Source organism: Molossus molossus, unplaced genomic scaffold, assembly GCF_014108415.1.
Source record: "Molossus molossus isolate mMolMol1 unplaced genomic scaffold, mMolMol1.p scaffold_m16_p_3, whole genome shotgun sequence".
Classification (NCBI taxonomy): domain Eukaryota; kingdom Metazoa; phylum Chordata; class Mammalia; order Chiroptera; family Molossidae; genus Molossus; species Molossus molossus.
Window position 1 is genome coordinate 97,255,590 of NW_023425366.1, and position 15,181 is coordinate 97,270,770.

Below are 15,181 nucleotides of genomic sequence, written 5' to 3' on the forward strand. Positions count from 1 at the left end.
AATTTCAAAGGGCTGGTCAGTTTCTGATACCCACTCTCAGGTCCAGGTAAAGAAACTGTCCTAGCCCTGGCCGGTTTGGCTCAGCGGTTAGAGCATTGGCCTGTGGTCCAGAGAGACCCAGGTTCGGTTCCCACTAAGGGCGTGTACCTTGGTTGCAGTTTGTCCCCGGCCCTGGTCGGGTTGTGCGAGAGGCGGCCACTCGATGTGTCCTTTTCACATCGATGTTTCTTTCTCCCTCCCACTCTATCTGAATAAAAAATGTAAAAATGTCCTCGGGTGAGGATAAAAAAAAAAGAAGAAGAAGAAACTGTCCTAGACCACCTGTATCCTTGTACAGCTGTGACAAAAGTTTGAGTAAAACGAGTGGCTTGTTATCTCATGCTGGGCAGTTTCCTAGAGCTGAGTCTCCAGATCTGCTCCTTGATGACCCTTATCAATAATTATGAATGTAACAGTCTTAAAATCACTTGCAACCTTCCCTCTATTTTGCTGGATAAGATAGTTCAAAGGTGATGGAGAGGGGGACAGGTGACAGTCTAGTGTCCAAGAACTGAGATGACTGGATGCTGCCCCAGGCATCTCGTGCTTGGCCAGCTGTTTCATGACACTCTCAGCCCTGAAACAGTTTACTATACAAATTTATTTATGCATGTATTTATATAGAATGCAAGTACTTGGGGATGCCCCCACCCACCTGACTGCTCAGACCCCACTCAGAGGATAAAGAGGGGTTGGGTTCAGTCTCAGGAGTCTGAAGTGAGTCCATAGGAGGTGGGTTCTTGGCCGGGGGAAACGTGGCCAGGGTGGAACTCTGAAGAGGTGGGGCCTGAGCTGGGTGTGGCTTCCAGCCCCAAGGTGGAGCCCAGGGTGTGGCCTGGCCCTGGGGCGAGGCTGGTCCCTGAGGTGGTAACCCCAAGGAGGGCCTGCTGCTGCCTGGGGTTCCATCCAGGGACCTCTTTTCACTGGGGGCAGCGAGAAGGGAATAGGATCCACAAGTCAGGCCTCCTACACGTAAGCGTTTTTCCCGTATTTGCCAAAGCTGATGTCGCCCTTTTCATCCGAGGCTGCTGGCTGGAGGTGGGCAGAGAGGCCAGCGGACCGCACTGTGGAGGCCTTGTAGGGGAGCCGGGTGCTGGCGAAGGAGGGAAGGGGCGAGGTCCTGGATCAGAAGCAGGTGCCGCCCTCACTGCCCCCCAACCCCACGCAGCTCACCCTCCTTACCTGGTGGCAGGGTCCTTGTTGGGAGCACAGCAGCAGTTGGAGCAGAGGCAGACACCACCCAGAATGGTCAGCAGAGAGGCACTCCAGCCCAGGTAGAGCGCAGGGCCCAGCTCATACCTGGGGACAAATACAACGCGGGGCAGTGCTAGCTCAGGGACATGGTCAAGTTCTACCCCAAGGGTGGGGCTCCCACACTCACTTGGTTCCGGGATACAAGGGGTCAAAGAAGTCCCGGGTGATGTTGGCGGCATACCAGGTGATGGCCACCATCCCGCAGCAACCTGGGGCAGGGAGAGAACTGCACTGGAGCCCTAGGCCCCTAGGAAGCTAGGGGGAGGGCCAGGCAGGAGCAGCCCAGAGAGCAGGATGTGGGGCATCAAGTCCAAGAGCAAATTTTATTCCCTTCCTTTCTTCCCCCTCCCTAGCTCATGACCCTTTTGTTTCCTAGAGTCAACTGAAAACTTCTCCATCCAGCCAGAACCCAGGACCCAGCCACACTCTGCTCCTCAGCCAGCTCTTGTCTCCTCTATCCCTGACCTGCCTTGTTCATCCCTGCCCTCTAGTGCCTTGATCATTTAGTTTCCTCGCTTGGACTGCCCGTCCATTCTAGAAAGCCCAGCTGCCCTAGTAGTCTTTTCCAACTAGCCCTGTCTGTCCTGACACCTGTGTCCTTTGGCCTCCCAAAGCCCTCAGAGCCTGTGACATGCCTTTGCCACTCAGGTGAAGTGAAGGCCTGAAGCCAGTGAGATCCCTGGACAACAGGACCAGCCTTGCCACTCGCTGGGGCCTTGTCCTCTAGTTAGTCACCTGATCTTTCTGAGTCTATTTCCACATCTGAAGACTAGGATGAGACCCTCCCTACCTCACCAGCTTATGAGGTGATATGTGTAGGTATGGTTTAGAATTTTTTTTTTATCCTCACCTGAGGACATATTTACATTTTTTTGTTCAGATAGAGTGGGAGGGAGAGAGAAGAGAGAGAGAGAGAGAGAGAGAGAGAGAGAGAGAGAAACATCGAAGTGAAAAGGACACATCAATTGGCTGCCTCCTGCACAACTCAACCAGGGCTGGAGACAAACTGCAACCGAGGTACATGCACTCAGTGGGAACCGAACCTGGGTCTCTCTGGACTGCAGGCCAACACTAACCGCTGAGCCAAACCAGCCAGGGCTGTATAGGTATGTTTTATAAACTGAAAAGGGATGGCCAGTCATACAGTGTTGTTTCTGTGTTCTGTGTGTGTGTGTGTGTGTGTGTGCATGCATACCCTGACTGTGATCTCCCCCCCCCCCCCCAGGCTGTATGCTCAGGAGGGCAGACACTCACTCTCACCTTCAGCATCTCTCCCACACCTCTCTTATGCCTGCCCTTGTGGGGGCTCTAGAAACATTGCTAATGGACTGATTTGTAGCCAAGGGATTTGGTGAGTATGGGTGAAATTGAAGTGAGCAGGAAGAGAGGGAAGAGCTTAGCCTGGGAGGGCAGGTGTCAATGCAAAAGGGAAGGAGTGGGAACTGGAGAAGACAGAAAACCCTGAGGGCCACCCCCAACCTCCCACCACAGCATAGGGCCCACCCATCACCTTCCCTCAATTACCAGCCAGTATGTATAGGGCCCCAGCAGTGGCCGCCAGCTTGACTTTTCTGGAGAGCACCATGCTCCCAATGTTTGTGCAGCGCAGTCCCACCATGCCCAGCAAGAGGCCCAGGAAGCCCAGGAGGATGGCGGTGATCATGAGTGCCCGGCAGGCCTGGATGTACCCTGGGGAGGTGTGTTGCAGCCATGGGTCCCTGAGCCAACCCTTTACCCCTTTATCTCCTCTCCCCTCAATAATAACCAGCCCCTTACAGCCCCTGCTCTGGCCTTAGTCCCTAGAAGTCCTCAACTCTTCTTCTTCCCCTCCCTCCTTCCCAGGAGCTCACCTCAATCCCAGGGAGTCTCAGACTCTCCTGCCCTGCCACCTGCGCCGGTGCACTTTGCCTATACCTCTGCTATAGGGCTTCTCCCGGGTGCTACTGACACTTTGGCGGGATAATGCTTTGTTCTGGGAGGCCATCCTGTGCATTGTAGGATGTTCAGCAGCATCCTTGGCCTCCACCACTAGGTGTCAGTAGTCTCCCCAAAGGGGACACTTAAAATGCATAGACTGTCAAATGACCCCTGGGGGGCAAAATCACCTAGTTAAGAACCACTGCTCTGTTAGATCACCACCAACCTCTACTATGCCCGCTGGGCACCCCCAGCTCCTTCCCCACATCTGCCTTTCTCCAGGTCCCACTTAGTGCTTAGCACGGTGCCAGACAATCCTGACTTGAACTTCTTCCTGAAGTCACCAGTAGGGGGCAGCAGTGGCCTGTGGGTCACTGGGTCCAGGGCGGTTTCTAATCTGGGAGGTGGGATACCTGGGCCAGGACCAATCCAAGTCAGTCTTGCACACATGCTTTCAGAGCCTCAGTTCCCCCTTTCTCAAAGCTGAAGGAAATGGCTGGCTTCCTTTCTGGCTCCCCTTCCCCCTTCTCTGACTTGGATAGTTGCCTAGCACCCAAGGACCTTGCACTCCTTTCCCAGGTGGGGCAGTGCCATCAGTGCTGAAGGGGAAAGGCTGGGTCCCTGCCAAGAGGATGTTTAGTGGCTTGGAGCTGGGAGGTAGGGAGGAGGAACAAAGTTCTCTGGGAGCACTTTCTTATTTAGCCATTCCCTCTGGAGTTTGCGCCCTCTTCACCTACCCCATATCCTATCCCCACCCATCCATCTACCATCTCCACCTGGAGCCAACCAGCTCTGGTAGACAAAGGGTAGATTATCAAAGGGCCTGTGAGACCATGGGCCGAATAGCTGAGACTAGGGGTGCACAGTTGGGAGGTGACTAAATGACTGTCAGGGCCCCTCTCAGGACCAGAACCAGCTTTGGAAGTCAGCCAGCTCTGGACTCAGAAACACTCAGTCGAGATTCCAACCTCCCCACCATCTGTGTGACTGGGGGCAGGTTAACCCTTATCCCTGCAGTTTTCCAGGTTCTTTAAAATGAGGTTACTAATGCCCCAACAGCAGAACTATGGTAAACAGCCTTAAAATGGTGTATGCGAAGTACCCAGCACCACACCCGGAACCAAGATGCCCCTCAACACTGGGCAGCTGCGCCCTTGCCCCAAGCCTGCCCTTGGTCCTTCATCTTTCCTGTGCACTTATGGTCCTTTCTCAGGTCAAGAGCAGCAGTTCCAAGTGGGACAGGCTCACAGCAAAGGCCCTTACTCACCATGTGGTTGAGTGTAAGAGGTAAGGATGGCCAGGGCTGTGCCCTGGCTGCCTCCCATGTCCCTTCTGGCCACCCAGCATTCTGGGCCAGTTTGTACTCAACTATTTTAAAGGTTTTTTTTTTGGGGGGGGGGCACTTGCCTTGTAAGTCCTAGAGAGAGGGATGAAAGCATGAAGCCTCTGCAGCTGCCTCCGGAGATTCTGGGAATAGTGGGGACACGAGACCCATCTGGACCCCCTAACTGCTCAGAGCATCTTTGAAATTTTTGGGAGATTTTGTGTAGCCCTGCTCTAAACCCCGTGTTGGCCTCTGCTCCTTCCCCTACCTCCGGCACCTGCAGAAGGGGACCTACATGAGTGAGATGCTCCAGGAAGACACCATGAGGCCAAGGTAGTGGCACCACAGAGGGTTCCTGGTCTCCTTCAGCTGGCAAGGGGCCAACTGAAGGGAGCCTTCCCTAGGAAATAGAGTGGGGGGGGGAGCTATACTCATAGGGTGAGCAGGAAGTGGGAAGATGAGAATCTTTCTGGGCCCAAAGGGCTATAGGCTCCAGCTTGCCAAGAACTAAAAAAATACACTCCCCCAAAGAACTCTGAACACACATGCCCACATCCTCACCTGCTTACATTAGATACTCAAACTCTTTTTTTTTATCCTCACCCGAGGACATTTCTCCACTTTTTTGTTCAGGTAGAGTGGGAAGAAGAGAGAGAGAGAAACATCGACATGAAAGGGACACATCGAGTGGCTGCCACCTGCACAACCAACCAGGGCCGGGGACAAACTGCAACCGAGGTACGCGCCCTTAGCGGGAACCAAACCCGGGTCTCTCCGGACGGCAGGTCGAGGCTCTAACCGCTGAGCCAAACCAGCCAGGGCGATACTCAAACTCTTTAAAGCAGCCCTTTAAAATTTGCCACAGCAGCGTGTCCCAGTGGAAATCTGATGAGGCTACTGAAATTGTCACAACTCCAGAGAATCCAAGATGAGGCCTCCTCTTCACTCTACAAACTCCAGCATGCCCAACCCAACACTAAAATGCTAAAATTGTTTGCATGCATATAGATGTTAACATCATGTTAACATTTTACACATTTTATTTCATAAGTTTCCCACGACTACCCTATGAATTGGTGCTATTATGATCCTGATTTTACAGATGGGTCAATTAAGCTCATTTTACCACCTGCCCAAGGCGCAGAGCTAGGACACAGCAGGCGCTGGCATGGCAGTCTAACCCTGGTGCCTGCACTTTAACCACTGAGACAGAGTGGCACATGAGGGCAGGGGGCCACGCGTGACCAGGTCACCACTGCAGTGCTAGACAGGGGCCTACCCCCAGCATTCCCTGCAGCAGGAGTTGGTCTCTGAACTTCATCGGGCCTCCTGTATCTGTTTGGCACCCAAGACCAGATCACAGGCAGCATCTGGACTCCCCGGAGCTCTCTCCAACCTCCCACCTCCCTCTGCTCCCTTCACCTTCACCCTGTACCGGAGAGGGCCAGCATGGACGGGAACTCCCAGCAGTTGTAGACTCCCAAGGAGTCGGTTGCGCAGCTGTACCAGAGGTTCTCGAAGATGGTGTTGGTGGTGATGACATTCCCGTGCACAGTGGACACTCTCCAGTAGCTGTGTGGCAGGGTCACACCCAGCATCAGCAGCCCCAGGGCTGCCATGAAGAAGCCAAAGGTCTCCACAGCCACTGACATGGTGGGACGCAGGCCCTAAGGGGCACCTGGGGCCCCAGAGGGAGAAGGGCTGAGCCCCAGGGAACTTTGGGGGGCTTTGGCTAAAGAGAGGTGTTAAGGCAGGGTGGGAAGGAGGAGGGTGGGGAAGGGCGGAAGAACAGCTGCAGCCTCGGCCTCAGGTCTGTCTCCAGGTTTCTGCCTTCCCTCCCTCTTTCTGGGTTTCTGCTTCCCTGCAGGTCAGCAGTCAGAGGAATGAGCCAAGAGAAGTGCGGCAGATGTTGATGAGATGTAGGGAATAAACGAAACGGGCCAAAAGTCCACAGCCTCTGGGCTGCCCTGGGCTCCCCGCCCCACTAGGGTGTGGGGGGGGACTTACCAGGGAGTGACTAACGGATGCAGCCAAGGAGGGGCCCCCATGGGAGGCATTGGGAGCCAAGGGGAAGCGTGTCTCTGACTCAGCTTTCATCAGGGGCCAGAGAGTGGAATAAGAGGGAAAGAAGAGACAGAGACAGAATGACCACAGACAGGCCACTGCAGCCTTCAATGGCAAAGGAACAAGGGAGCAAAGCCACTACCTCTTGCTGTTCGTGAGAACAATTCAGGAAACTCAAAAACCTAGGGGTTGAGGCATTGAGTCCTCTAGGAAGATTAAGGTTGTAGAAGGGAACAGGGTCTGTGGGGGAAACGGACAGCTCCGGAGTCCAACCAACCTAGATTCAAACAAGACCCCATCATTTACCAAAGCAACGCAGGCATAAAATTTGAGCCCCATGAGTTTATTTCTGCCTCTGTGAACTAGTCTTACTACTACTTACCTCATAGGTTATAAGAAATGTGACCTCTGCCCTGACCGGTTTGGCTCAGCGCCTAGAGTGTCACCATGGATTGAAGGGTCTTGGGTTCGATTCATGGTCAAGGACACATGCCTGGGTTGCAGTTTCCATCCCCAGCCCCAGTCAGGGTCGTGCAGGAGGCACCAATCATGTGTGTCTCTCCCTCCCTCCCACACTATCTAAAAATCAATGAAAAAATATCCTATCCTCAGGTGAGGATTAACCAAAGGAAAAAAAAAATCAAAGCTCCCCACACACATCAATTACTCGATAGTTGTTGACTCTCCTTGACAACCCTGGGTGTCGGTGCCTCAGACCCAGAGTGGAGACATCAGGGGTTGCTTTCCTGCAAACTTCAACTTCCTGAACTTGATTTTTCCCCTTTGGTGGGTTGATCTCTGACCCTCAGCAACAAACTTGATCTTGCTGCCAAGGGTCCCTGGGGATAAATCTCAGGCCCAGGTGATCCCATGGCTAATCTAAGCTCATTGTTATGAGAACTGTCACCAACTCTGTTAATTATGATGGATTAGGAACCTCTGGGTTCCCACCCCAAGCCAAAGCTGAGCACCTGTCTTGGCATAGGTCTCATTTCCTGCTCCAAGGTCATAGCAGGACAGCCCTGGTTTTCTTCCGGCAAGTGTGGCTTTGGCTTAGTCTCCAAGGGGCTGATCATACATCCAGGCAATCACACAGTACATCACTGAACAGCAATGTAAACCCCCATTCCCTTCCTGCCCGTGTCAGGCTCCTCTGTGCTCCCCTCAGGGGCCTCCTCCCCAATCCCCGAGTTGGGCTGGCTTGGCTGTGGAATGAGAGGTATGCAGTGAAGCAAGACAGGCCCAAGCTGAGCCTGGCACAAGGTGGGTGTGAGGCAAAGCAGCCTGGGTGGGGACTGGGTCCCCACCTTCCATCTCGCAGGCTAGAACCAGGGTGTCCTGGGTTCCTAACCTGCCAACTCCATGCCAAATGCGTTTCCTCCCCCCACCCCAGCAGCACCCCCTCTCCTAAGAAGGCTAGGGTAGGAGGAAGGGGAGGAAGCAGGAAGACAAAGGGAGGGGAAGGGCGGAGGTTTTGGAGGAAACTGAGTGGGGGGGCCCCCTAGTGTGGAAAACTCCACGTGCTGAGAGGCAGCTTAGTGGGTCAGAGGAGACAGGAGACATAAATCCAAGACTGTCCCTTCAGCTCTGCCCTTCCCACCGCCTGTTGCTATATCCCAGGATCCTAGGGCTGTGTGAAGGCCACATGGCTTTTGGTGGGGTGGGGAGAGGAAGGGCGTGGGATCTGGGCAGCTCTGCAGACAACAGAGAACCCCATGCATGGAGGTAACAGAAGAACACAGAGCAGGAAAGGACCATGTGTTACCCCCACTTCTGGGCTCAAGGGAACCTGCCCTTTCCTCAACACAGACACAGAGGTCCCTAAGTCAAAGCCTGATTTTATTTACACTCATCCTAAAGCACATGATTTGGGGCTAGAGCACAGATCTTAGGGGAGAGGTGGTTGAGGTCACAGAGGATAGTGACGGGGTACAGGAGAAGGGACAGCGAAGATAGACAGGCCCCTGTCTGGTGTCCTCCATGGGCTCCCACGTATCCCTGGGCAGAGGCAGAGGTGCAGTCTTATTCAAGATTTGGACTTGGATACAGCAAATCCGATGAGTCCAGCCAGTCCTGCCACACCAAGGGCCATGCCTCCAACAATGGCCATGCCCACCAATCCATCTAGGGGGAAGAAAAGGGAGATTGTTAGGACTTGAGTTCCAGCCCACCAGGACCCTGGCTACTATCTTCTTCCTGCCCACTGCTCCTCAACAGATGTACTTCTCCACCTCGATGCATAAGGTTTGGGAGTCCAAGGGTTGGACAAAAAAGGCTTCTAGGGATTTGAGGAGGAACTGCTGGGAGAAGGATCATTTAAAGAGAGACTAGAGGGTGCAGGTATGGGGTAGGGTAAGAGGAAGAGGACTAAACTAATAGTTGAGAAGGACCTAGGAATGATGGGGGCCTGGGAGACAGGAGAATGGAGAGTGGAGGAAGACAGAGGGGAAGGCATTCACCTTTCTTCATGGCCTTGTCAATGAGCCGTTCCAGTTCCTTGGCCTGGTTGTTCTGGGGCTCTGTCTGCAGCAGCCCTCGCACATACTTTAGGGCCTTTTCATATTCCTACACTCGGAAAACACACACACAGCCCCTTCAGTATTCCAGCTCTCCTGCCCATCAGAGGGGCCTTCCCTTCACTTGCCCTGGGGGCTCCTCCCTCTACCTCCACCACCCCCTCCCTCATTCCAGCTCCACCCAATGGAGTAGAGTCCACAAACAACCCCAACTGTGTGGGGATGATAAGCTAGGGGAGATAACAACCCAAGGCCCGGGGCTGCACCCCAATCCTGACGTCACCTTTTCCCCACACCCTCGGCACCCTGATCCTGTCTCTCACCTTCCCTCAGCATCCTGACTTGCTAACATCTTGTACCTCTGTACCCGATACCATCCCCTGCCCACTGCCCTCTTTAGGCTCTACCCTGGAGGAGAGAAAGGAGAGGGTGCTGTGGCCCATCCAAGTAGGATGGAGCGGAGAGGGAGCTCTCTGCCTTACCTTGAGCCGGTAGTTCCCCACAGCCAGGTAGAAGACATAATCCCGCTGCTCCTCTTTGCTCCCTTTGGGCAGTAGCTCTGGGGCAGAGAGAGGAAAAGGTGAAAATTGCTCCTTTCTTTTACTAGTACTTGTGTCCCAGAGACCCCCCTTCCATTTTCTGAATACCTATAAAATCCTGGGAGAAAGTCACTCTCCTGAGCCTCTGTTTCAGCTCAAGTCACACTTGGCTTCCTACTCAGAGCTCTGAGCAGCATGAACCCAGGCTGCCCAAACACCCTGGTGATCAACACACTGGTACCAATACTGCAGTCAACCCTGGTTCATCCAAGTGAACAGAGAGGAAATCAAGGCACTGGAAAAGCCAAGAGGCATCTCTACTCAGTTTTGACATCTGCTATGTTTCAACTACAGTTTCTAGTTGCCCAAATAAGTGTTAAAAATAAGTCTGTACCCCCCACTCCACCCCTTTAAAAAAAATCAGCTGAAAACCCACCTTCAATTAGCCTTTCCTCAATAACCCCACCTGACTCTTACTTCAGTGACTTCCTAGAAGTTTATGTGCTCAACTGTACTCTATGCACTAGAATTTGTTGCTAAGTATTTGTGTGGGTGTTTATAAATCTTCCCAAGTGTCTGTCCTTATCTCTTCAACTAGACTGGCAACCATTAGAGACCACTTCTTCTACAGCCGTGTCCTGCTGTAGAGGAAACCTGAAAAAAATCTGAATTGGCAAATGAGACAAATGTAGGGTGAGAATATTAGCATTAAGAAAGATTCTTATTTTTAAAGATTTACAATAAGCATCCTTTGCTAGTACACTGACTATTTGCTTATATACAATTATTTGACCAAGACAGAGAAATTTAAAGGTAAAATATTATGGTCTCCAACAAATGGTGACCCATCCCAAAACAATGGGAAATAGAATTCCAATAAAGAATCTGCTCACAGGTTTTTGGGACTGTCTTCTACGCCATCCTCACAAAAGGTTTTCAACAACAGCTGCTGAATAAGCAACATGGTGGGGGGCAAAGAGCACAGGACTTACACATCAGACAGGAGCCTCTAGTCCTAATCCAGCCATTAATAGCTGTGGGACTTCAGACAAGTCACTTTCTTTATGGTTAGACTACCAGATCACCAAAGTCCTGTGGAAACTGACATGGCCTGACTGTTTGGCAAAACAATGATGAGGTAGTAATTAGCGCAAAGTACACCGGGAGAAGCAAGGCTAATGTATATAGCCCTTTGTAATAGTGAGTTTACTATAACTGTGAGGTGACTGTACTATAGGGTCCCATGTTGAAAAAGGATCCCAGCACTTGAGATGGAGGGAGGGAATGACCAATGGCAGTAGAGAAGGGCAGACCCTGATTGCAGCTGTGAAGGGGAGAGTAGAGTAGCCTGGCACCTCACCCTCCAGCAGTGCAATGCCTTTACGGATGTCATCGTTGTATTTGCTTCGCACCAAGCACCAGGCATACTCAAACTGCGTGCTCTTGGACACCGAACCTGCTGCCTTCTCGGACTGAAATTTCTTTTCAAACTTCTGCCATAGGAGAGGAGAGGAGTCATTTAGAAACGAAGGGGACAAACCATTCTCTATCAGGACCCAGGTGTCCATTTCCCACTTACAATCCATCTGCCCCAGTCGCTGCCACATTTCCCTCGCGGGTCTTGATATCTGGCTCCACAGGTTCTACTTCCACCTCTGGGACCCAGGCTTTCCGTTTCTTGTCGGTGGGATGTCTCCTTGGACAGTCTTCCCCTCCTCCCCCCCTCCCCCCAATCCGGCTCCCTCCCTCTTGTGGTACTGAGTGGAGATGCCACCTGGTGGCAGTTCCAGGCACCGCTCCCGGAGCAACTGACCCCAAGTGGCTGAACAGTAAACATGCTGTGGTTCAACACCAGTCAGAACTGCTCAACAGCCCACGCAGTCCCTCGGCGGAGACTGCTTCCACCATCCCGCCCCACCTTGCCTCGTCTGAACTTTTTCTTATTTGTAAAACGGGAATAAGATAGTGACTACCTCTTATAGCTCAAAGATTGAGATATCTATCGCCTGTAATGCACTTAGCAATGTGCCGAATAGTAATACATGAAACTTTATGGTGGTCGCAACAGTCCCCCGCCATTGAGGGAGCACTCAAAACAGGTTAGAACGCTGGCCTCCTAACTGTTGCACGCACCCAGGACCCGTCAATGTTTCCACGCCAGACTCCAGGCCTTGAGTTTGAGGCGTGGTGGCGCAGTTAACTACAACTCCCATTAGCCTCTGGAGCAAAGTGGAACCTCTCAGCAGGAGCCGGACGCTGCAAAGGCTGCCGGGAGCAGTAGTTCAGCGTCTCTAAGCAAAACTGATGAGAAAAGGGTTTTTGGCCCCTATCCGATTCTCCTCAGGACCCGACCGCCCAAATTTCTTCTCTGCCCCCTCAGGGCCAGGCCTCACCAGCAGGTCGTCCACAGACACCAGCTCGTTTAGCACGGCCTCCATGGCCGCCGGCCCCGCAATCCTCAAACCTCAGACGTTACTGTGCCACCAACTCCATGGCCCACTGGCAGAGCTGGAGGGCCACTTCCGGTGTTCAGCGGAAGCGGGCCCCCTCCCCTACGCAGAACCAATCACCTCACGTTGCCGACGCCAAGCCCGCCCCTCTCCGACCGAGTGGAGTCCCGCCCCTCCGTCCACGCTCAGTAAGCGGGTGGGTGGGGTCGGTAAAGCCTGCGCTCAGGTGGGTCCCACTGTTAACCACACTGTCCCGGGACTGCGTAGTCACTCCCGCCCTCATGTTCCTCTTTCTAGGTGCTCTTCCTGTGGAGAACTGGGCATGGGTCACGTAATTTTAGGGACCAGTCTAACCCTACCCATCCCACCCTCCACCCTAAGATGAGCTATAAGTCCCTCCTAGAGATCTGGGACACTGGACTTTTTAGCGTCTGCAAGAAAATCAGAAATACCAGGGTTGCCCTGGCCAGTTTGGCTCAGCGGTTACAGCGTCAGCCAGAGGACCAAAGGGTCTGTGTTCGATTCCTGCTCAAGAGCATGTACCGGGGTTGCAGGTTCAATCCTCCACCCTGGTTGGGGTCCTGAGGGAGGCAATGGATCTATGCGTTTCTTTATCTCCCTCCCTCCCTTCCACTCAATCTAAAAATCAGTGAAAAATATCCTCAGTGAGGATTAACAAAAAACAAAACTAACAAAATACCAGGGTTTCCAGGGCCTCTGCTACTCTTACAATGCAAGAGGGTAGAAACTGGATCTATTAGCCATACACCCAGAGACTATATTAGACAATAAGGGGACATTGGGAATTGAAAGAAAAGCTGCTGCCATTACTTGCAGAGAGGGTCCAATCTTCTATTTAAATTTTGTTTTGTTTTTATTGATTTTAGAGAGAGGGAGAGGGAGAGAGAGAGACCGGCTGCCTCCTGCTCCCTGCCCCTACTGGAGGGATCAAGCCCACAACCCAGGCATGTGCCCTGACAGAATGGAACCAGCAACCTCTTGGTACATGGGATGATGCTCAACAAATTGACCCACACTGGCAGGCAGGGTCCAATCTTTTAAACATTACTTAGATAATATGCCCCTGGAGGGGAAAGGTCTGCTGTGTGGGGGTCAAGGGCAATAAGGAGCTTGGCAGTGAGGAGCAAAAAAGCATGGGAAGGGGAAATGCTGCTGGCTCCTCTGGCTCCTCTATGCAGTGATGGGACTGGGTAGGTAGTGACTTTCCAATTCTTTGGACTTTTTTTTTTTAAATCCTCACCCGAGGACATTTTTTCCACTTTTATTCAGATAGAGTGGAGGGAGAGAGAGGAGGAGAGAAACATCGATATGAAAGGAACACATTGAGTGGCTGCCTCTGACATGACCCCAACCAGGGCCAGGGACGAATCGCAACTGAGGTATGTGCCCTTGACCCTAATTGAACCTGTGACTCATTGGTCCACGAGCTGATGCTGTAACCACTGAGCCAAACTGGCCAGGGTTCTTTTGACTTTTTTTTTTTTTTTATCCTCACCTGAGGACATTTTTCCATTTTCTGTTCAGAGAGAGTGGGAGGAAGAGAGACGGAGAAACATCGATGTGAAAGGGACACATCGAGTGGTCGCCACCCGCACGACCCAACCAGGGCTGGGGACAAACTGCAACCGAGGTATATGCCCTTAGTGGGAAGCGAACCCGGGTCTCTCTGGACCGCAGGCCGATGCTCTAACCACTGCGCCAAATCGGCCAGGGCTCTTTTGACCCTTTTAAAGAGAAAACCACAGGCCCAAAATGGCATCACTCAGTGTAAAAGCCATGACATCAAACCTAAATTTTGTTTACAAATATTTTTTATTGATTTTAGAGAGAGAGGAAAAAAGAGGGAGAGATAGAAACATTGATGAGAGAACATTGATTGGCCACCTCCTGCATGCCCCACAATGGGATCGGGCCCACAACCTGGGCATGTGCCCTGATGGGGAATCGAACCAGTGACCTCTTGGTGCATGGGTTGATGCTCAGCCACTGAGCCACACTGGTTGGGCTCAAACCTAGATTTAATACCTAATTTAACTGCGGTTTCAACACCCCCCCCCCCCCCCCCCGAAATGTAATCTTAATCAAGTCTGGAATTGTCTAGTGAAGCACCAAAAAGGTAAATCTCTCAAGTGGGCCCTCTCCATCCCTTCCCTCGCCCAAGAATGAAGAAGCAATCTGCAGGATAAAACCCTTCCATTCCCTCCTCTCTAAAAGATGTCCTGGTCTAAAAACAATCCTTTCAGTTCTTTTGTTAATAGCTGCATTTCATACAACTCCCTAGGAGCACCCTTTTAGTTGCTACATGGGGTGATGCCCAGTGAATAATTTCATAAAGCCAATTAGATCTTCATATTTACTCAGATGAATGTTGTTTGTGTGTGTGTGTGTGTTAACAACCTTGACCCACAGTGCTTCAGTACACATTAGAATGTAAGTTCTACGAAGGCAGGGACTCAATCTTGTTGATCCTTGCATCTCCAGCTCCTAGTGTAACAGGCAGTTAGACAGGCATGACCAGAGTAGGAATGATGGGCCAGGTGCTGAAAGTCACCAGGGTGGAAAACCCCTGGTGCCTAGCAATGGGCAAAACTGGGGTGGGACCTGGCCATCAAGGGTGATATTTCCTCCCCTATCATATCTGGTCATGCAGTTCAGACCCTCCCCTGACCTTTCCTCGGCTGGCATGTCGACAGTCATTCGGTAGATCCCCCTTAGAGGAGGAACGAGGGGAATGGAGAATAGTCTCATATGTCTCCCTAGAGCATTAAGTCCTAGAGATAACATCTAGGCCTCAGGTATTTCAGCTCCAGGCCCAGAAAAACAGCAAAGCCAGGCAGGGTGATGCTAAGACTGACATCAGGACCAGCTGTGATGACTAATGACCCCTTGCCATGGCATTGATTAATTAGTGGAGACCATTTCGAGAGAGGACACCCCTGGAAAGTTGATGAATATTCTATTGAGATCCTCCCTAGACCTCCCCTAAAATCCCTGCCTTTGGGAAACCAATAAAACCCCTTAAGATAAAGGACTCAGCTCGTTCTCCCTCATTTCTCC

The 15,181-nt window shown here is 52.1% G+C and overlaps 2 protein-coding genes and 1 long non-coding RNA gene across 4 annotated transcripts; 1 reads left to right on the forward strand and 2 right to left on the reverse strand.

The window, feature by feature from the left end:
- The first annotated feature begins 904 nt into the window (after positions 1-904).
- On the forward strand, positions 905-2,061 carry LOC118642253. The gene is made up of 3 exons (XR_004961681.1): positions 905-1,011; positions 1,232-1,313; positions 1,670-2,061. It is a non-coding gene; the product is annotated as an uncharacterized LOC118642253 (long non-coding RNA).
- Positions 987-6,400, reverse strand: CLDN15 (claudin 15). The gene is made up of 5 exons (XM_036279916.1): positions 5,970-6,400; positions 2,818-2,982; positions 1,421-1,502; positions 1,222-1,338; positions 987-1,132 (listed from the first exon to the last, which is right to left on the reverse strand). The coding sequence occupies exons 1-5, from the start codon at positions 6,184-6,186 to the stop codon at positions 1,006-1,008; spliced, it is 708 nt and encodes a 235-aa protein (XP_036135809.1). The 5' UTR covers positions 6,187-6,400; the 3' UTR covers positions 987-1,005.
- Positions 6,401-8,418: 2,018 nt separating this feature from the next.
- Positions 8,419-12,181, reverse strand: FIS1 (fission, mitochondrial 1). 2 transcript variants are annotated; one of them, XM_036280528.1, is made up of 5 exons: positions 12,047-12,181; positions 11,014-11,146; positions 9,597-9,673; positions 9,058-9,163; positions 8,419-8,722 (listed from the first exon to the last, which is right to left on the reverse strand). In XM_036280528.1, exons 1-5 carry the CDS (start codon positions 12,089-12,091, stop codon positions 8,625-8,627), a joined length of 459 nt encoding a protein of 152 aa, XP_036136421.1. In that variant the 5' UTR covers positions 12,092-12,181; the 3' UTR covers positions 8,419-8,624. The 2 variants fall into 2 exon arrangements, with proteins under 2 accessions (XP_036136421.1, XP_036136420.1); XM_036280527.1 differs by lacking the exon at positions 12,047-12,181 and adding an exon at positions 11,233-11,505.
- Between the last annotated feature and the right edge of the window lie 3,000 nt (positions 12,182-15,181).